The 16,159-nt window shown below is 48.3% G+C and overlaps 1 protein-coding gene across 1 annotated transcript in view; it reads left to right on the top strand.

Annotated features, from left to right (window-relative positions):
* ttn.2 (titin, tandem duplicate 2) overlaps positions 1–16,159 on the top strand; it is a 182,272-nt gene that overhangs the window by 113,425 nt on the left and 52,688 nt on the right. The window contains exons 186-214 of the mRNA XM_088353510.1: positions 96–259; positions 343–494; positions 609–765; positions 846–1,127; positions 1,293–1,592; positions 2,652–2,945; positions 3,071–5,072; positions 5,173–5,860; positions 5,946–6,210; positions 6,295–6,621; positions 6,717–7,001; positions 7,100–7,399; positions 7,526–7,828; positions 8,280–8,555; positions 8,695–8,994; positions 9,096–9,398; positions 10,382–10,681; positions 11,001–11,288; positions 11,417–11,719; positions 11,819–12,121; positions 12,238–12,543; positions 12,749–13,036; positions 13,216–13,506; positions 13,598–13,882; positions 13,964–14,551; positions 14,631–14,735; positions 14,811–15,008; positions 15,185–15,481; positions 15,558–16,145. Of these exons, the coding sequence (XP_088209636.1) occupies positions 96–259; positions 343–494; positions 609–765; positions 846–1,127; positions 1,293–1,592; positions 2,652–2,945; positions 3,071–5,072; positions 5,173–5,860; positions 5,946–6,210; positions 6,295–6,621; positions 6,717–7,001; positions 7,100–7,399; positions 7,526–7,828; positions 8,280–8,555; positions 8,695–8,994; positions 9,096–9,398; positions 10,382–10,681; positions 11,001–11,288; positions 11,417–11,719; positions 11,819–12,121; positions 12,238–12,543; positions 12,749–13,036; positions 13,216–13,506; positions 13,598–13,882; positions 13,964–14,551; positions 14,631–14,735; positions 14,811–15,008; positions 15,185–15,481; positions 15,558–16,145 (10,538 nt within the window). The remainder of the gene's footprint in view (positions 1–95; positions 260–342; positions 495–608; positions 766–845; positions 1,128–1,292; positions 1,593–2,651; positions 2,946–3,070; positions 5,073–5,172; positions 5,861–5,945; positions 6,211–6,294; positions 6,622–6,716; positions 7,002–7,099; positions 7,400–7,525; positions 7,829–8,279; positions 8,556–8,694; positions 8,995–9,095; positions 9,399–10,381; positions 10,682–11,000; positions 11,289–11,416; positions 11,720–11,818; positions 12,122–12,237; positions 12,544–12,748; positions 13,037–13,215; positions 13,507–13,597; positions 13,883–13,963; positions 14,552–14,630; positions 14,736–14,810; positions 15,009–15,184; positions 15,482–15,557; positions 16,146–16,159) is intronic.

The following is a 16,159-nucleotide window of genomic DNA, read 5'->3' as shown; positions in this document are numbered from 1 at the left end:
CCCAGTGCTGTATCCAGGCCTCTGGCAAAAGTTCAAGAAAAGCAATTGGTTGACTCTTTGACACGGACTACAACTGAACTATTTTTGCTTCGCAGGTGGGTCCGGTGCAACATAGAAAAGATCCACCCCAAAGTGGAGTATTTAGTCTTGGACCTGCTCAAAGGTTGTGAGTACGAGTTCCGAGTCAGTGCAGAGAATGTGGTGGGTGTTGGTGACCCCAGCCCACCATCCAAGCCAGTCTTTGCTAAAGATCCCATTGGTAAGCCCCCAACATCCAGCTGGCGACTACAAACCTTCAAAACGACTTTAAACACAAAAATTTTAAAAACATGTTTTTTATAGTGAAGCCAAGCCCCCCTCAAAATTTCAAAGCTGTGGACCACACCAAGGAGTCTGTTACTTTGTCCTGGGAGCCACCCGCCGACACCGGGCGAGGCAAGATCTTTGGCTATCTGTTAGAGTTCCAAAAGGCCGGCGAGGAAGAGTGGAACAAGGTCAGCTGCTCGGCGCTTCTTTTACTTTGTGCAAACCTCCTGAATGTGAGCGCTTTGTTACCCTCCACTGCCATTTGATACTCATGATATCTGTCCTGATTCCATCCTCCCCAGGTGAACCATACACCAGACTCATGCCAGGGGACCAAGTTCAAGGTGGTAGGCCTGGAGGATGGCGCCCTCTACCGCTTCAGAGTGATGGCCGTCAATGCAGCCGGGGAATCTGACCCCGCCAACATCAAAGAACCGGTCAGAGTGAGGGACAGACTCGGTGAGTTACTTAGGACTGTGTGGAAAAAGTTGGCCTACAGTCAGGAGTCTCACCTCTGTGTTTGTGTGTCACAACCTTAGAAGCACCAGATTTGATTCTCGACACTAGCATGACTCGAGAGGTGAAGGCCCTTGCAGGCACCCACATCACTCTCATAGCCACTATCAAAGGCATACCCTTCCCCTCCGTGGTCTGGAAAAAGAATGAGGCTGATGTCCCCCCCCGGGCTGACATTGAGACTAACCAAGAGGGCACAAAACTGGAGATGAGATTCTGCAACCGTGGTGACTGTGGAGACTACACACTCACTGTGGAAAATCCTGCTGGCTCCAAAACTGTTACCTGCACCGTCTTGGTCCTTGGTAAGAAGGCAACTCAAATTTAAAGAGAATCAAAAACTTTGGTCCAAAAAAATTAGAGGGAGTCAAACTAGATCCTCTTGGAATTGCAACCTTAAATTTTGCCCCAAATCCCAGAAGATTTAAGAGTTTGGTAGGTGTTATGATTCATTGTCTTATTGTCACCAGACAAACCAGGACCTGTCCAGCACCTCCGTGTGTCAGACATTAGGAGCGACTCAGCCCACCTGTCTTGGAAAGACCCCGAGGACAATGGAGGCGCTCGCATCACCAACTTTGTGGTGGAGAAGAAAGACACAGGGTCCACTCAGTGGGTTCCTGTGAGCTCTACGTCCAAGAAGCGCAGCATCATGCTAAAGAACCTGACAGAAGGACTGGCCTACAACTTCAGAGTAGCCGCTGAGAACCAGTGCGGCCGCAGCGAATACGTTGAGACACCCAAGGCCATCAAAGCGATGAATCCACTCTGTGAGTAGCTGACACAGCAAGCAACTGACACCTGTTTATAAGTTCTTCAAGGTGTTCCTCCTCAAACTGGGTCTCTTTCAGCTAACATTTACCACGTCTCAAGAGAATTAATCTTTTAAAGTTCTGACGTAAACTTAAACTCTTGGGATTCAATACATGCTGGCCATTTCGAAACATATTCATCACAGAAACAGCATTATCAGTTTGAAACAAGATACCCGAAAACTATAAATCCGACTACAAATCTCACAGAAAACTGCCTCGATGTAAATTCCTTTTTGCTAGCTGTATGTTTAGCCCTATAATTCCTGTTTACAAATACAAAAATTGTATAATTATTTTCTATAGGCCATTAGCATCGAAACTTGTGATTTACACCAATTTCGGTCAATTCCAGGCTTTTTTTCATGGCCCGCAGCCTGCATTAGCCTGTATTGATAAAAAGGACAATACCTCCTTTACCTCCAGATAATTTCAGCCAATAGTGATCGAATCAAATGATGATTGACAACTTGGTTAGCCCAATTAAATTCTGAATACATCGTCCAAAAAATACATTTTTTAGTTTTTTAGATCGTGATCAATTTTGACAAGGTACTAGGTAAGACTTCAAGCTATTGTCTAACCTGTTTTCCTGCCAAGATGCCCATACTACACTCATCTGCAACCATTTAATGGCAATGAAAATTCAGGCGAGAATAAAAACCTTCTGTTTGTGAGTGTTCTAACTCAGATTACGCAATGTAAGAAGTGATTATCTCAATGCAAGTGAAACTTCACAGCGCTATCTTTCATAAGTGGCCAAAACCGCCCAAATTCTGGTTTAAGAACAGCATTCAATTTATTTTGGGTACGTCTTGGATTGGGATTTTAGGGAAAATTTGCAGGAGCGTTGAGGGGTTAAGGACCTTGTTGTTAGGTCCAGGCAAAGTCTGCCAACTAATGAGAAAGAACACTGCAAAACACCAAAGATGATCAAGCTATGCTAACTAGACCTAACACATGACTTCCATCTATAACACACACAGTTGGAAAACCACCAGTCTGTTTTTCTCGCAGTCCCTCCCGGTCCACCCAAAGACCTTCACCACACAGATGTTGACAAGACGGAGGTTTGGCTTGCCTGGAGCTGGCCTGAACGAAATGGTGGAAGTGAAATCACAGGCTTTCTAGTAGAGTTTCAAGAAGAAGGAGCCAAGGAATGGCACGAGTGGGCAACGGTCAGCATCCTGGAGAGTCACGTGACTGGTCTGGAAGAAGGCAAAACCTACCGCTTTAGAGTGAAAGCTGAAAATGCCATTGGTTTGAGCAGACCAGACACTACTCTTCCCATCCTCTGCCAAGAGAAACTGGGTAAGATTAAACTTGGATGGCGGAGACCTGCATGCTGCACATATTGAAGGACCACATCAGAATAGCAAAGTACTTTGAAATAGTGTGCTGGGGTGTCACTCTGCGTGCCTATTGTCTTTCAACAGTACCTCCCATCCTCGAGGTGGACCTCAAGCTGACGGAGGGCATTGTTGTGAAGGCAGGGACCACCATCAGATTGCCCGCCATTAAGAGAGGAATACCTGTCCCGACTGCCAAATGGTCAATCGAAGGAGAGGAGATCACTACTGGGGGAAACATCAAGATCGACACTGACAACTTCTCCACTGTTCTCAGCATCAATGAGTGCACCAGAAACCACACTGGCACTTACCTGCTCACTGTTTCCAACCTCGCTGGCACCAAGACGGCAGCTCTGAATGTCATCGTCCTGGATGTCCCGGCGGCGCCCATTGGACCCGTCAACATCCTGGAGGTCTCACCTGACTCCATGACTATTGAGTGGCGTCCTCCCAAAGACGACGGCGGCAGCCCCATCACCAACTACATTGTAGAGAAGAAGGACTCCAACAAAGAGACCTGGGGTGTGGTTAGCTCTGGCAGCCTGGCCACAAAGCTCAGGATCATGCGCCTGCAAAAGGGTGTAGAGTATGTGGTCCGCATTCGTGCTGAGAACAAGATGGGAGTCGGGGCGCCCCTGGAGAGTAAGCCTACGGTTGCTGAGCACTCTTTCATGCCGCCCAGCCCACCCGGTAAGCCTTTGATCTCTGACATCTCGGAGGATACCGTCACGGTCGGATGGACCATGCCCTTGTCTGACGGTGGCAGTCCAATCACCGGGTACATAGTCGAGCGAAGACACAAGGGAGGGAAGTGGATTCGTGTAAACAAGACACCCTGCAAGGACCTTCGCTACAGAGTCCAGGGCTTGTTTGTGGGGAACGAGTATGAGTTCAGAATATTCGCTGAGAATATTGCCGGCTACAGTGGCCCCTCACCCATTTCTGACCTCTGCAAGCCCTGTAGGCAAATCACGGTACCCAGCGCCCCGGTCAACCCTAGAGTCAAAGACTATAGCAAATCGACTGCCGACTTGGTGTGGACCAAACCCAACAAAGACGGAGGCAGCCCCATTCTGGGCTACACCGTGGAGATGAAGAAGGCTGACGATGAATGGAAGAAAGTCAACCTGGACGACCTAATCAAGTTATGTGCCTACACTGTTAAGGGTCTAGAGCAGGGTGTTACTTACAGGTTCAGAATCTTTGCCTCAAATATGATCGGTGATGGCGAGTCCAGAGAAATTCCAGAGTCCATCACAGCTCAGGATATCCTGATCCCCCCGGAGATCGAAATGGATGCCACATGTCGAGAGCGTGTCACTGTACGCGTCGGACATAACATCAACATCTTGGGATACATCAAGGCCCGTCCTGAGCCCGAAGTGCTTTGGTCCAAGGAAGGGACTGCGCTTGAGACCAGCAAACGTGTCACCATAATTCAGAGCTTACCCGTGGTCCATATGAAGATCAAAGAGGCTACAAGAGCCGACCATGGTAAATACACCCTGAGGGCCTCAAATGTGGGGGGAGAAGCCTCCTGCTGCATCACTGTCAACGTTTTGGACCGTCCCGGCCATTGCCAGAACCTCCACACAACTTACGTCACCAAGGACTCCTGCATGATCAACTGGGAGGCTCCAAAAGACAACGGTGGGTCTGAGATCACCAACTATATTGTGGAGTGCCGAGAACCCAGCATCAGCATGTGGTCTATGATCTCTTCCACTTGTACCAACCGCAAGATCAAAACCAAACTTATGGAAGGTCACCAGTATTTGTTCCGTGTCTGTGCGGAAAACAAGATGGGACCTGGGCCCTGTGTGGAGACCAAGGTTCCACTGCTAGCAATTGACCCTATTGAAAAACCAGGCGAGCCCGAAAACTTCCGGGTGACTGACATCGGTAAAACCTATGCCAACCTGAGGTGGAGGAGGCCGGACTATGATGGTGGCAGCCCCAACATCTCCTACAACCTCGAGTGCAAAGCCAAAGATGCGCAGGAATGGCATAAACTCCATCCTCATGTCCTGACAAACACGTTCTTTTTGGCTGACAAGTGTCTCGAGAATCAGACTTACAGTTTCAGGTACTTTTAATTAATTGTCATAGACCCAACATATTGGTAATCACATGAGCATTTCCTGCTAGTTGTTTTTTCTAAATTGCCAAATAATTTCTTCTTGCAGAGTGCAAAGCGTCAATGAGGGAGGCGAGAGTGGTTGGGTGAAATTGGCTGATGTCTTGGTACGAGAGGAGATCCAGAAACCGGTCCTCGACCTGAAACTTTCAGGAACATTGACTGTGAAGGCCGGCGAGTCCGTCAGGATAGAAGCTGCTTTGAGAGGAAAACCTCACCCAGAAGTCAAGTGGACTAAGGACAAGGTTACAGAAGACAACCCAAGAATCAGCTATGAGACAGGCTCCAACTACTCTAAATTCCTTTTGACCAAGTCAAGACGTACTGACTCCGGGAAGTACGTAGTCACTGCCACTAACTCCGCCGGAACTTTCACGGCCTATGCCATCGTCAATGTACTTGACGTCCCCGGAGCAGTCAGGAACCTCCGAGTGGTAGGTGTAGGGCCAGACAAATGCAGAGTCATTTGGGATGCTCCCGAAGATGACGGAGGTTGTGAGGTGGACAGTTACATCTTGGAGAAGTGTGAGACCAGAAGAATGGTCTGGTCCACGTATTCCGCCTCAGTCGTAACGGCGTACTGCAATGTGACCCGCCTGGTGGAAGGCAACGAGTACATTTTCAGAGTACGGGCGGAAAACAAGATGGGAACTGGTCCCGCCATGGAAAGCAAACCTGTCACAGTAAGGACTCAGTTCAACAGACCTGGACCTCCTGAGGCCCCTGAAATCACCAAGGTTGTTTTTTAACAAAGTCCAAGGAAGTCTAGATAGTTATTTATCCAATGGATGTAACTAAAAATGTAAAATATGCTTGTTTCAGATTGGCAAGGAGGAGATGACGGTGGTCTGGGCTCCTCCTGAGAACGATGGTGGAAAGTCCATTACAGGCTACATACTGGAGAGGAAAGAAAAGAGGGCGGTACGCTGGGTACCTTGCACAAAGAGTGCCATCCCCGAGAGACGTATGAAAGTCACCAGCCTGATCCCCAACCACGAGTATCAGTTCAGGGTCAAGGCTGAGAATGAGGTTGGACTGGGGGATCCCAGCAAACCTTGCAGGCCCGTCACAGCCAAAGATCCTATCGGTGAGTTTACCTTAATTGTTGTCTCCTAAAGGCCAGTGGTTCGAATACAACAATCATGTTATTTATCTTTTTGTCTCTATACAGAACCTCCTGGGCCACCAGCAGGCCTGAAGGTGGCTGACAGTACCAAGTCCACCATCACTCTTTCCTGGTCCAAACCTGTATATGATGGTGGTGCGCCAATCCTTGGCTACAGTATCGACATGAGACTGAAGAGTGGGACTGACCCAGAGAAGCCCTCTGAAGGCTGGAAGAGGATCGACACCCACGGGCCCTTGGTTCTCACAGAGTTCACCATCGGACAGCTGGATGAGAAACAGGAGTACGAATTCAAGGTCTCCGCCCAAAACCAGGTGGGCTGGGGGCGTCACGCCTACTTAAAGGAGGCTGTTTACCCCAAGGAGATCCTGGGTAAGACCACCCCCTGGTTGACTAACAGTCATTTTAGTGTACCCAGTCAAAACGTAAAGTGTTTTCATTATGCCTGTTTCCCTCCCCGACGACAGAGGCTCCTGAGATTGACCTGGACGCGAGTTTGAGGAAAGGTTTGTCGGTCCGAGCAGGCTGTCCCATCAGACTTTTTGCGATCGTCAGAGGACGCCCCGCTCCCAAGGTCACCTGGAAGCGGGTGGGGGTGGACAACGTTATCCGCAGAGGTCATGTAGACCAAGTGGATACTATGTCCTTTCTGGTCATCCCTGAGAGCACCAGAGACGATTCTGGAAAATACTCCTTGACTTTATCCAACTCGGCTGGAGAGAAGGCAGTCTTTGTTCGTGTCAAAGTGCTAGGTGAGATTCAAACTTGGCTTTTCATGATAAATTTCAAATGTTGTTTTGTGCCTGAAAGACAATAAGTATATTTTCAATCATGGACTCTTATCTGTTAGATACTCCCGGTCCCGTGGGTGGTCTGGATGCAACTGATATCACCAAGACCACAGCGCAGCTGTCCTGGTTGCCACCAGAAAATGACGGGGGAAGCCCCATCCTCAACTACATTGTGGAAAAACGGGAAGTGGACAGGAAAACTTGGACCAAGTGCACTGAGGACCTGAAAAAGACCAGTTTTAAAGTGACCAACATGGCCCCTGGCATTGAATACTACTTCCGCGTGACGGCGGTCAACAAGTATGGAATAGGAGTTCCTCAAGATTCGCCCAAGTCTTACCTTGCTAAAGACCCTATCAGTGAGTGTTCAGATTGTCATCAGACTTTTTAAATGAACAATGACGGTGCATGGATTCTCGTCCACCATGTGAAGACTTTGCATGCTGTGCCGGTATTATGTCTTATGACCGGCTGCTTTATTCCAGGTGAGCCAGATCCACCCAAAAAGATGGAGGTTTTGGAAATGACCAGGAACAGTGCCACACTGGGCTGGCTCAAGCCACTTAGAGACGGAGGAGCCAAAATCAATGGCTATGTGGTGGATTACCAGGAAGAGGGCACACCTGGTGACAAGTGGACACCATACTCAGTGGTCAAAGACTTGACCATTGTGGTGGTCGGCCTTAAGGAAGGCAAACAATACAAGTTCAGGGTGGCAGCCAGGAATTCAGTCGGTGTCAGTCTTCCCAGAGAGGCCGAGGGAGTCTTTGAGGCCAAGGAGCAGCTCAGTGAGTGAACTTGTCCAAACCTTGTCTTTTGAGATCAACAGGCATATGTCTTTTGCTCCATCCCATTGTTATACTTGCCAAGTGTTACAGTGGCTCAAGATGCGGTCTATGCCCATAACTTGATTGAATGGCCCATAGAGAATTTCTCACCCTATCTCCCTCTTAGTGCTTTTTGCTTTCTGTAGTCTAGTGAAGGTGTGGCTCAGTCCATTCTGATAAAGTACGAAATCTGATTGGGCCATGTACCAGTCCTGACCTCCACCCCTCAGTCAAGTCATCAATGGATTCCTTGGTTTAGGATAGCATTGAGACCGTGATACGGAGTAATTTTGCTGTGCTTGCCGCCTAAAGCAAGACAGAATAACACAGTTTGGACACACCTGTTGTAGGAAGGATACCAATTCCACATAAAGGATCACAAATTAACCTATGCCCATTATCGCTTCCTCAGTGGCTCCAAAGATCATCATGCCCGACACAGTTACAGTCCGAGCAGGCCGCAAAATGACCATCAAGGCTCTGGTTTCTGGTAAGCCGGCTCCCTTCTGCAAGTGGAAACAGGGCAACGAGGACATCCTGACGTCCGATCGACTCTCCGTGGTCAAGACCCTAAGCAGCTGCACCTTGATCATCAAGAACGTCAGCCGTGCCGACAGCGGCTATTATAGCCTGTCGGCAGAGAATAGCACTGCCAAGATTAACCAGATACTCAAAGTCATCGTCATGGGTCAGTCCAGAACTCACGTCGGCAAATACTCATTGATCACTATAAAAGAACTGCTTTAGATTCAAAAGAAAAACAAATCTGGATAACTTTGTTCAAAATTTGAAGGTCACACATTATTCTTTTTTTGGACCTCTTGCAGACATTCCAGGACCCCCTGAAGCACCGCTGGAGATCACTGAGCAGGACACAGATGCCTGCACGCTGCTATGGAACCCTCCCCAGGAGGACGGCGGCAGCAACATTACCAACTACATTGTGGAGAAGTGTGACGTCAGCCAGGGAGACTGGCTCACCGTGTCTTCCTCCTGTACCAAAACTAGTTTCCGTATGACCAAACTGATCACCGGGACTGAGTACACTTTCCGAGTCAGGGCCGAAAACAGGTTTGGTATTTCGGATCCAACATACTCCGAGAAGATGGTTGCCAGGTATCCGTTTGGTGAGTAGCCACTCATGACCAAGCTATCCATCATTTGTAAGTCCTTTGGTGTGCTAGGTTCTACAAAAAAATCTATTTTTTTGCACTTTTTCGAAATGCAGATCCTCCCAGTGAGCCCAGAAATCCACAGGTCAACAAGATCAACAAGGACTTTGTCATCCTGTCATGGGAGCGTCCCAGCAGCGACGGCGGAAGCCCCATTATGGGATACTGCATAGAAAAGAAGGAGCGCAACAGTCTGCTGTGGGTCCGGGCCAACGAGTCCCTGGTCAAAGCCACCCAGTACACCTGCACTGGTCTCATAGAGGGACTGGAGTACACCTTCAGGATGTCTGCCATCAACCTTGCCGGCCAGGGAAAACCTTGCAAGCAGACCGACTTCATCACAGCCAGGACCGCTGTTGGTATGAAAGCTCACAAACTCATGTAGTGCTGCCCCGACTTTCTCTTCAGCCAAAATAGGAGATGTTTTTGAACTTCTCTCGCATCCTGGTTCAGGTTTATTTACTGATCTATATTTAGGAAGTATTTCCTAAATAAGTCCATTCAAAACAAAGGTGTATATCATACATTGCTCGATAGAGAATTAAACGATTAGGGCCTGAAGGAAGAAAAGAGGTACGGGTTAGGAGTGGTGGCCAGGAACTCCCCGAGAAGCTAAGGAACGGTGAGAGTCAAAGAGCCACACCACCCATTGACCTGCCATGACAGACAGACACACACAAACACACATACTCAAAAACATATTATTTCCCATAACACACTCCTCTCCTTACAATACAACAAATATTGTTCTTGTGTTGATTTCAAGGAATGTGTCCACCCTCAATACACACAAAACATGAAACAAGGCAAAGAGCTGCAGTATATAGAAAATATGATGAGGCAAAGAGCCGCATTCTTATTGGCCAAGAGCCGCATGCGGCTCTAGAGCCACGTGTTCGCCACCCCTGCACTTATGGGTCCTGTGACCTGTCCAAGTATTTTGGTCCACAATACAATTATTTGATTGATACAAATTTGCAAACTCACAAACTGTCAGGTATATCACCTAACTTCTACAATAAAACTCAGGGCAGGGCTAGCTAATGTTTCACTTAAAAGTGACACAACTCACGGATAAAATCTAGAACCACGTTGAGAGGAAAATGCAGGGGCAAACCCTCAGGCAATGGTTGACTAGCTTGAGTTAAGCATCTCCCCCAAAAATGTTAAGGTCGTCTGAAGCAAGGACATCACTCAACCCTTAGATCCCTGTAATGCTGAATGTTTAACTTTGTAGCAGATGAATACAATAATCCCAACACAAACCAAATTTAGGTACCGCTGTACATCACTCTGACGCAAGAACGCCCTCGAAAAAATAAGACAAATTTCTCCTCGACAGACCCTCCAGGTAAACCGGAACCAATGGATGTGACCAGAAGCTCCGTGTCACTGGTGTGGACACGACCCAAGCACGACGGTGGCAGCAAGCTGATTGGCTACTTTGTGGAGTACTGCAAGGTCCCTGGCGAGAAGTGGACCCGCTGCAACAGCAACTGCATGAGCGTCCAGACTGAGAACTACGTGGTGAACGGTCTGGAAGAGGGTCAACAATACGTTTTTCGAGTCTTCGCCAAGACAGCCATAAACGTCAGCTTGCCCTCCGAGCTTTCGGACCTCATCCCTGTCATCGCAGAGCACGGTAGGACTCCTCTCGATTGAACTGGGTTCTGGAATGTAAATACAACCAGTTTTAGCCGTAGAATACTGTAAATCTTGTGAGTAACTTGCACAGCAACTATATCAAAACATAGGAATAAAACTACATTTGTAGGACGACCTCTTGGCCTCGTAAGTTCCCACGTGAGGCACTGAGATGGTGCACGTAAGAGACTAAGTTAGAAACCTCCTCATAGGTTTAACCAAGTCTGCTTCCATTACGTGTTAGTGGAAGAAAGAAGTCCCCACTGAGCAAATTCCAACCAAAAATTGACTGTCATGGTCTTGTTCTTCTGTTGCAGTCCCCCCACGTGTGGAGCTAGGAGTCAACATGAAGAATCTGATTGTGGTGAAAGCTGGAGCAAATATCATCCTGGATGCGGAGGTCTTTGGAAAGCCTTTGCCTACAGTGAGCTGGAAGAGGGACGGTGTTCCTCTCCATATTGCAGAGGGAATGAAAATGACCCAAAAGAAACACGTGCACATGTTAGAGCTATACTCAGTCACCAGGAAGGAATCGGGCGACTACACTATTCTTGCCGAGAATGTCAACGGGAGCAAGTATGCCACAATTAAAGTGAAAGTGCTTGGTAAGTGTTCTACTGGCAGACCACGACTAGGCTCTCGTCTCTTATCGAGCGACGGTTCATTATTTGAGAACTGGACTAATTTATTGGCTAAAATTGCATTAATAGCATATTCTGGGTGTTTTCCTTAGACAAACCAGGTCCTCCAGCTTCAGTGAAAACCAGCAAAGTGTTTGCAGAACATGTCAAGCTACGTTGGGAACCCCCGTTGGCAGACGGTGGTTCTGAAATAACCAGCTATATCATTGAAAAGCGTGAAACCAGCAGGGCCAACTGGGCTTTGGTCACCGCCAACATTCACGGACATATCACCGACTGCTCTGTGGAGAAACTTATTGAAGGCCACGAGTACCAGTTCAGAGTCAGTGCCGAGAATCAGTACGGTGTAGGCGACCCCACCATGACTGATCCAGTTACTGCAAAGAACCCCTACGGTGAGCTCACAATTCCGGAACTTCCCTGCTGATTATGGATGCCCAAATATGCCAGCGTCAGTCCAAGTGGTTCTAATGTTATCGGTTTTGTTCCTTTAGATGTTCCTGGCCCTTGTGATCCACCCGTCATCACCAATATCACAAAAGACTCCATGACTGTCAGCTGGAAGGCGCCAGCCAATGACGGCAGAGCGCCTATCCTGGGATACATGGTGGAGAAGCGTGAAGCCACAGAGTTGACCTGGGCCAAGGTCAACCGTCGGCCAGTGATAGATAGGACCATCAAGGCGGCTCAGCTGACGGAGAGCTCTGAGTATGAGTTTAGGGTCATTGCCATGAACAAAGCCGGCCTGGGAAAACCAAGTGATGCATCCAGTGCAGCTTTAGCCACAGATCCAGTCTGTGAGTAATATTTTACAACACAATGCCTGCGATTGGTTGCCATTTCAACGTTTCCCAGATTACATGACTACCCATTGACTGTTTTGGTAACACAACTAAATCTCTGTATTTACTAGATCCCCCTGGGCCGCCTGCCTTCCCCAAGGTGGTGGATTCTACCAAACGCTCCATCAGCCTGAGTTGGACCAAGCCGGCTTATGACGGGGGCTGCGAAATCATTGGCTACCTAGTGGAGTGCAAACTGGCCACTGCAGAAAACTGGACCAAATGCAACGTCCCCAAAAAGCTCCAGGCCACCAAATTATTAGTAACGGGTCTGATGGAAGGAATGGAATACCAGTTCAGAGTATTTGCCGTTAACAAGATAGGATACAGTGAGCCAAGCGATGTCCCTGGGAACCACACTCCAAAGGACATCCTGAGTAAGTTTTTCTTTTTCTTTACTGTCCTACATGGCAGAACAATTAAGAGCCATGGGTCAAAGTTTGTTTTTTAGATGGCATATTCAATATTTGCTCAACCAAAACCTCGGCTCAAATCTTTTACAAATTTTTATCTTAAGCTGTGACACTAACAGTAAATCATGACTTGGTAAGGCGCTCATTGACCCAAATGTGCATCCTGCAGTTCCCCCAGAAGCCGATCTGGATGCTGAACTGAGAAAAGCCTTGATTCTCCGCGCTGGTGTCACCATGAGGCTGTATGTCCCCCTGAGAGGGCGCCCGGCACCCAAAGTCACATGGAGCAAGGTGGACGGACATCTGAAGGAAAGAACCGGTGTCCTTATCAAGACATCAGAGTGGGACACCCTGCTTCTTGTTGAAGACATCAATAGATATGACGCAGGCAAATATGTTTTGACACTTGAGAACAGCAGCGGGTCCAAGAGCTACACCATCGTCGTCAAAGTCCTCGGTGAGATGGCAAACGTCGTTGTGGCTTATGTTACCCAGGTTTCTTCTGAGCCCAAAGAAATAACATTTTGGGTCCTGCGACTATCTACAGGGATCTTATGGTTCCAGTTTCAATGTTAATATCTTAAAGACGTCGAATCAAATAGCCTTGTGGTTAACAACTCTATCTCTCAACTTTAGATACTCCGGGACCACCTGAGAACCTCACTGTGAAGGAGACCTCGCTAAATCACGCCCTCATCACCTGGGACGCTCCATTGATTGATGGCGGCAGTCCAGTCAAGAGTTACATCGTGGAAAAGCGCCTGGCTGATAGGAAGGCCTGGACTTGTGTGTCCACTGAATGTCACAAGATTTCGTACAGGATTCCCAATCTGGAGGCGGGACAGGCCTACTGCTTCCGAGTTCTGGCTGAGAATGCTTACGGTATTGGAGAAGGCTGTGAGACTGCCGGCAGCGTGCGGGCCTCAGGTATCTGACTGCTGCAACTGGTCAAATTTTTTAAAAAAAAGAATTCAATCTACTATGACAATACCACTAATTGTTACGGATTTCTTTACAGAACAACCAGGTCCAGTGATAGATCTGATGATAAAGAAGACCACCAAAGACTCTATCACCCTGGCCTGGAAGAAGCCCATCAGTGATGGCGGCAGTCACATAATTGCCTATATCGTGGACCAAGGCGAAGATGATAAGTGGAAGCAGATATTCAAGGGCAAAAACAGCTCACTCACAGTTGGAGAGCTCACAGAGGGCAAGGAATACTCATTCAGAGTCAAGGCACTTAATGAGTCTGGAGAGGGTCCACCCAGTGAGATTTCGGCAGTTGCCAAGGACCAGTTAGGTAAGAAATTTACTACTGGAGTTAGGGAACACCGTTTCCTTTGCATGAGTTTCAACAATAGGTCTTTTTTTTTCTCTCCAGTGCTGCCGGATTGCAATCTGAGCTGTCTGCATGACGGTTGCTACATGGTTAAGGAGGGAACTATGGCCCGCATCAACGTTCCCATCAGTGGTGTACCGTATCCCACCGCCACTTGGAAAAAGGGCGATGTCGGGCTCGGTGACACCGGCCGCATATGTGTTGAGGCATCCCAGGGCGTTACCACTCTCCTAATCAGAGACTGTCAAAGGAATGATGCTGAAATCTACACCATCAACGTCAGGAACACTTTGGGCTCCAAGGACTGTAAGTTGCAGCTCAAGGTGGTGGGCAAACCAGGCATATGTACTGGACCTATCAAGTTCGACGAGATCACAGCTGACGGCATCACCCTGGAATGGGGCCCGCCCAAAGACGACGGCGGTGCTGAAGTATCCAACTACATCGTGGAGAAAAGAAGGACCACGGACAATAAGTGGGCAACGGTGGCTTCGGCAATCCAAAAAACCTCCATGAGAGTCATACGTCTCCACGACGGAGTGGAGTACATCTTTAGAGTGTTCGCCGAGAACAAATACGGAATCGGCGAGCACCTGAGGTCGGACGCAGTCATAGCACAGCATCCTTTCAGTGAGTAGCCATGGAGTATGCAAAATCATGTTCTGGGCTTCATTTTGCTGGAAAGTCTCTTCTGTTACCACCCCACCAGATGTACCAGATGCACCGGCGCCTCCAGAGATATTGAGCATCCGGCACGAGTCAGCCATCCTAACCTGGGCTGATCCTAAAGACACGGGTGGTTCCCCAATCATAGGTAACTGTGCATCATTACAGTCTTAGAAGGAAGGCAAAATCGATGCCAGTAAGCTGACCATGGGATTGTGTCCAGGCTACCATGTGGAGTTTAAAGATAGGAACAGTCTGATGTGGAAAAGAGCCAGCAAGACCCCTCTCAGGGTGAAGGAGTGCAGGGTCACGGGCCTGATTGAGGGACTGGAGTACGAGTTTAGGGTCATGGCGATGAACATGGCTGGTATCGGGAAAGCCAGCAGACCTACAGAGGCCGTTGTTGCTCTGGATCCCATTGGTGAGTTTTGGAGATCGGTCGATCAGTTAAACTTTATAAAACACAAAAGCAACTGTCTAACCGCATCACTCTTGCTAATAGTCCCCCCTCACCCCCACAATTATGTTAAAACTGAACCAGACAACCTTTTTTCTTTAGATCTGACAAAAAAGACTAATTACTTTGTCTATCGTCAGATCCTCCTGGCAAGCCTGACGTCATTAATGTCACCAGGACATCAGTCACTCTCATTTGGACTCCACCCAAATATGATGGCGGCTACAAACTGACTGGGTACGTGGTCGAGAAGTTACAGATCGGCAGCAAGACCTGGATGAAGGCGAGCCATGTCAACATTCAAGGATGTGCCTTCACTGTCACTGACCTGACCGAGGGAGCTCAATATAAATTCCAAGTTAGGGCCAAGAACTCTGCCGGTGCAATCAGTGCACCCTCGGAACCAACTGATATTTTAACCTGCAAGGATGAGTATGGTAAGCTAAATTTGACCAAAAGTCATTTAGATCTTTCAGTCAGGAATGTAATTTTGTGCAAAACCTTCTCTCTTAGAACCCCCAACTATCACTATTGACCCATTCATAAAGGATGGCCTATTTGTACGTGCCGGGGACACGATCACGATCTCTGCTATTGAAGTTATCGGCAAACCTCCGCCCGCTGTCGTCTGGTCTAAGGCTGGTCGGGAGCTCAAGAACTCTGACATTGTGGCCATCACCAGCACCCCGACCTCCTCTACTGTTGGCATCAAGTATGCCAGCAGGAAGAACACTGGAGAATACATCATCACTGCCAGTAACCCATTCGGCATCAAAGAAGAACATGTTAAAGTGAAGGTTCTGGATGTTCCCGGACCTCCAGGCCCCATTGAGGCCTGCAACATATCGGCTGAGAAGTGCACCCTGACCTGGCTTCCACCGGAGGAGGACGGCGGCTCCACGATTAAGTCTTACATCCTCGAAAAGCGTGAGACCAGTCGCTTGCAGTGGACCAAGCTTGCTGAGAATGTGATGGATTGCAGGTGCACTGCCAGCAAACTCATCAAAGGCAATGAGTATATTTTCAGGGTGTCTGCTGTCAACCAATATGGCACCGGAGATTCTAGCTTGTCTGGTCCAGTCAAAATGGTGGACAGCTATAGTAAGTTTGGGGAC

The sequence above is a fragment of the Urocampus carinirostris genome, chromosome 14 (genome assembly GCF_059441175.1).
Source record: "Urocampus carinirostris isolate Australia breed hairy pipefish chromosome 14, RoL_Ucar_1.0, whole genome shotgun sequence".
Classification (NCBI taxonomy): Eukaryota; Metazoa; Chordata; class Actinopteri; order Syngnathiformes; family Syngnathidae; genus Urocampus; species Urocampus carinirostris.
Note: the sequence above shows the minus strand (reverse complement) of the source record. Positions and strands in the feature narration are given on the sequence as shown.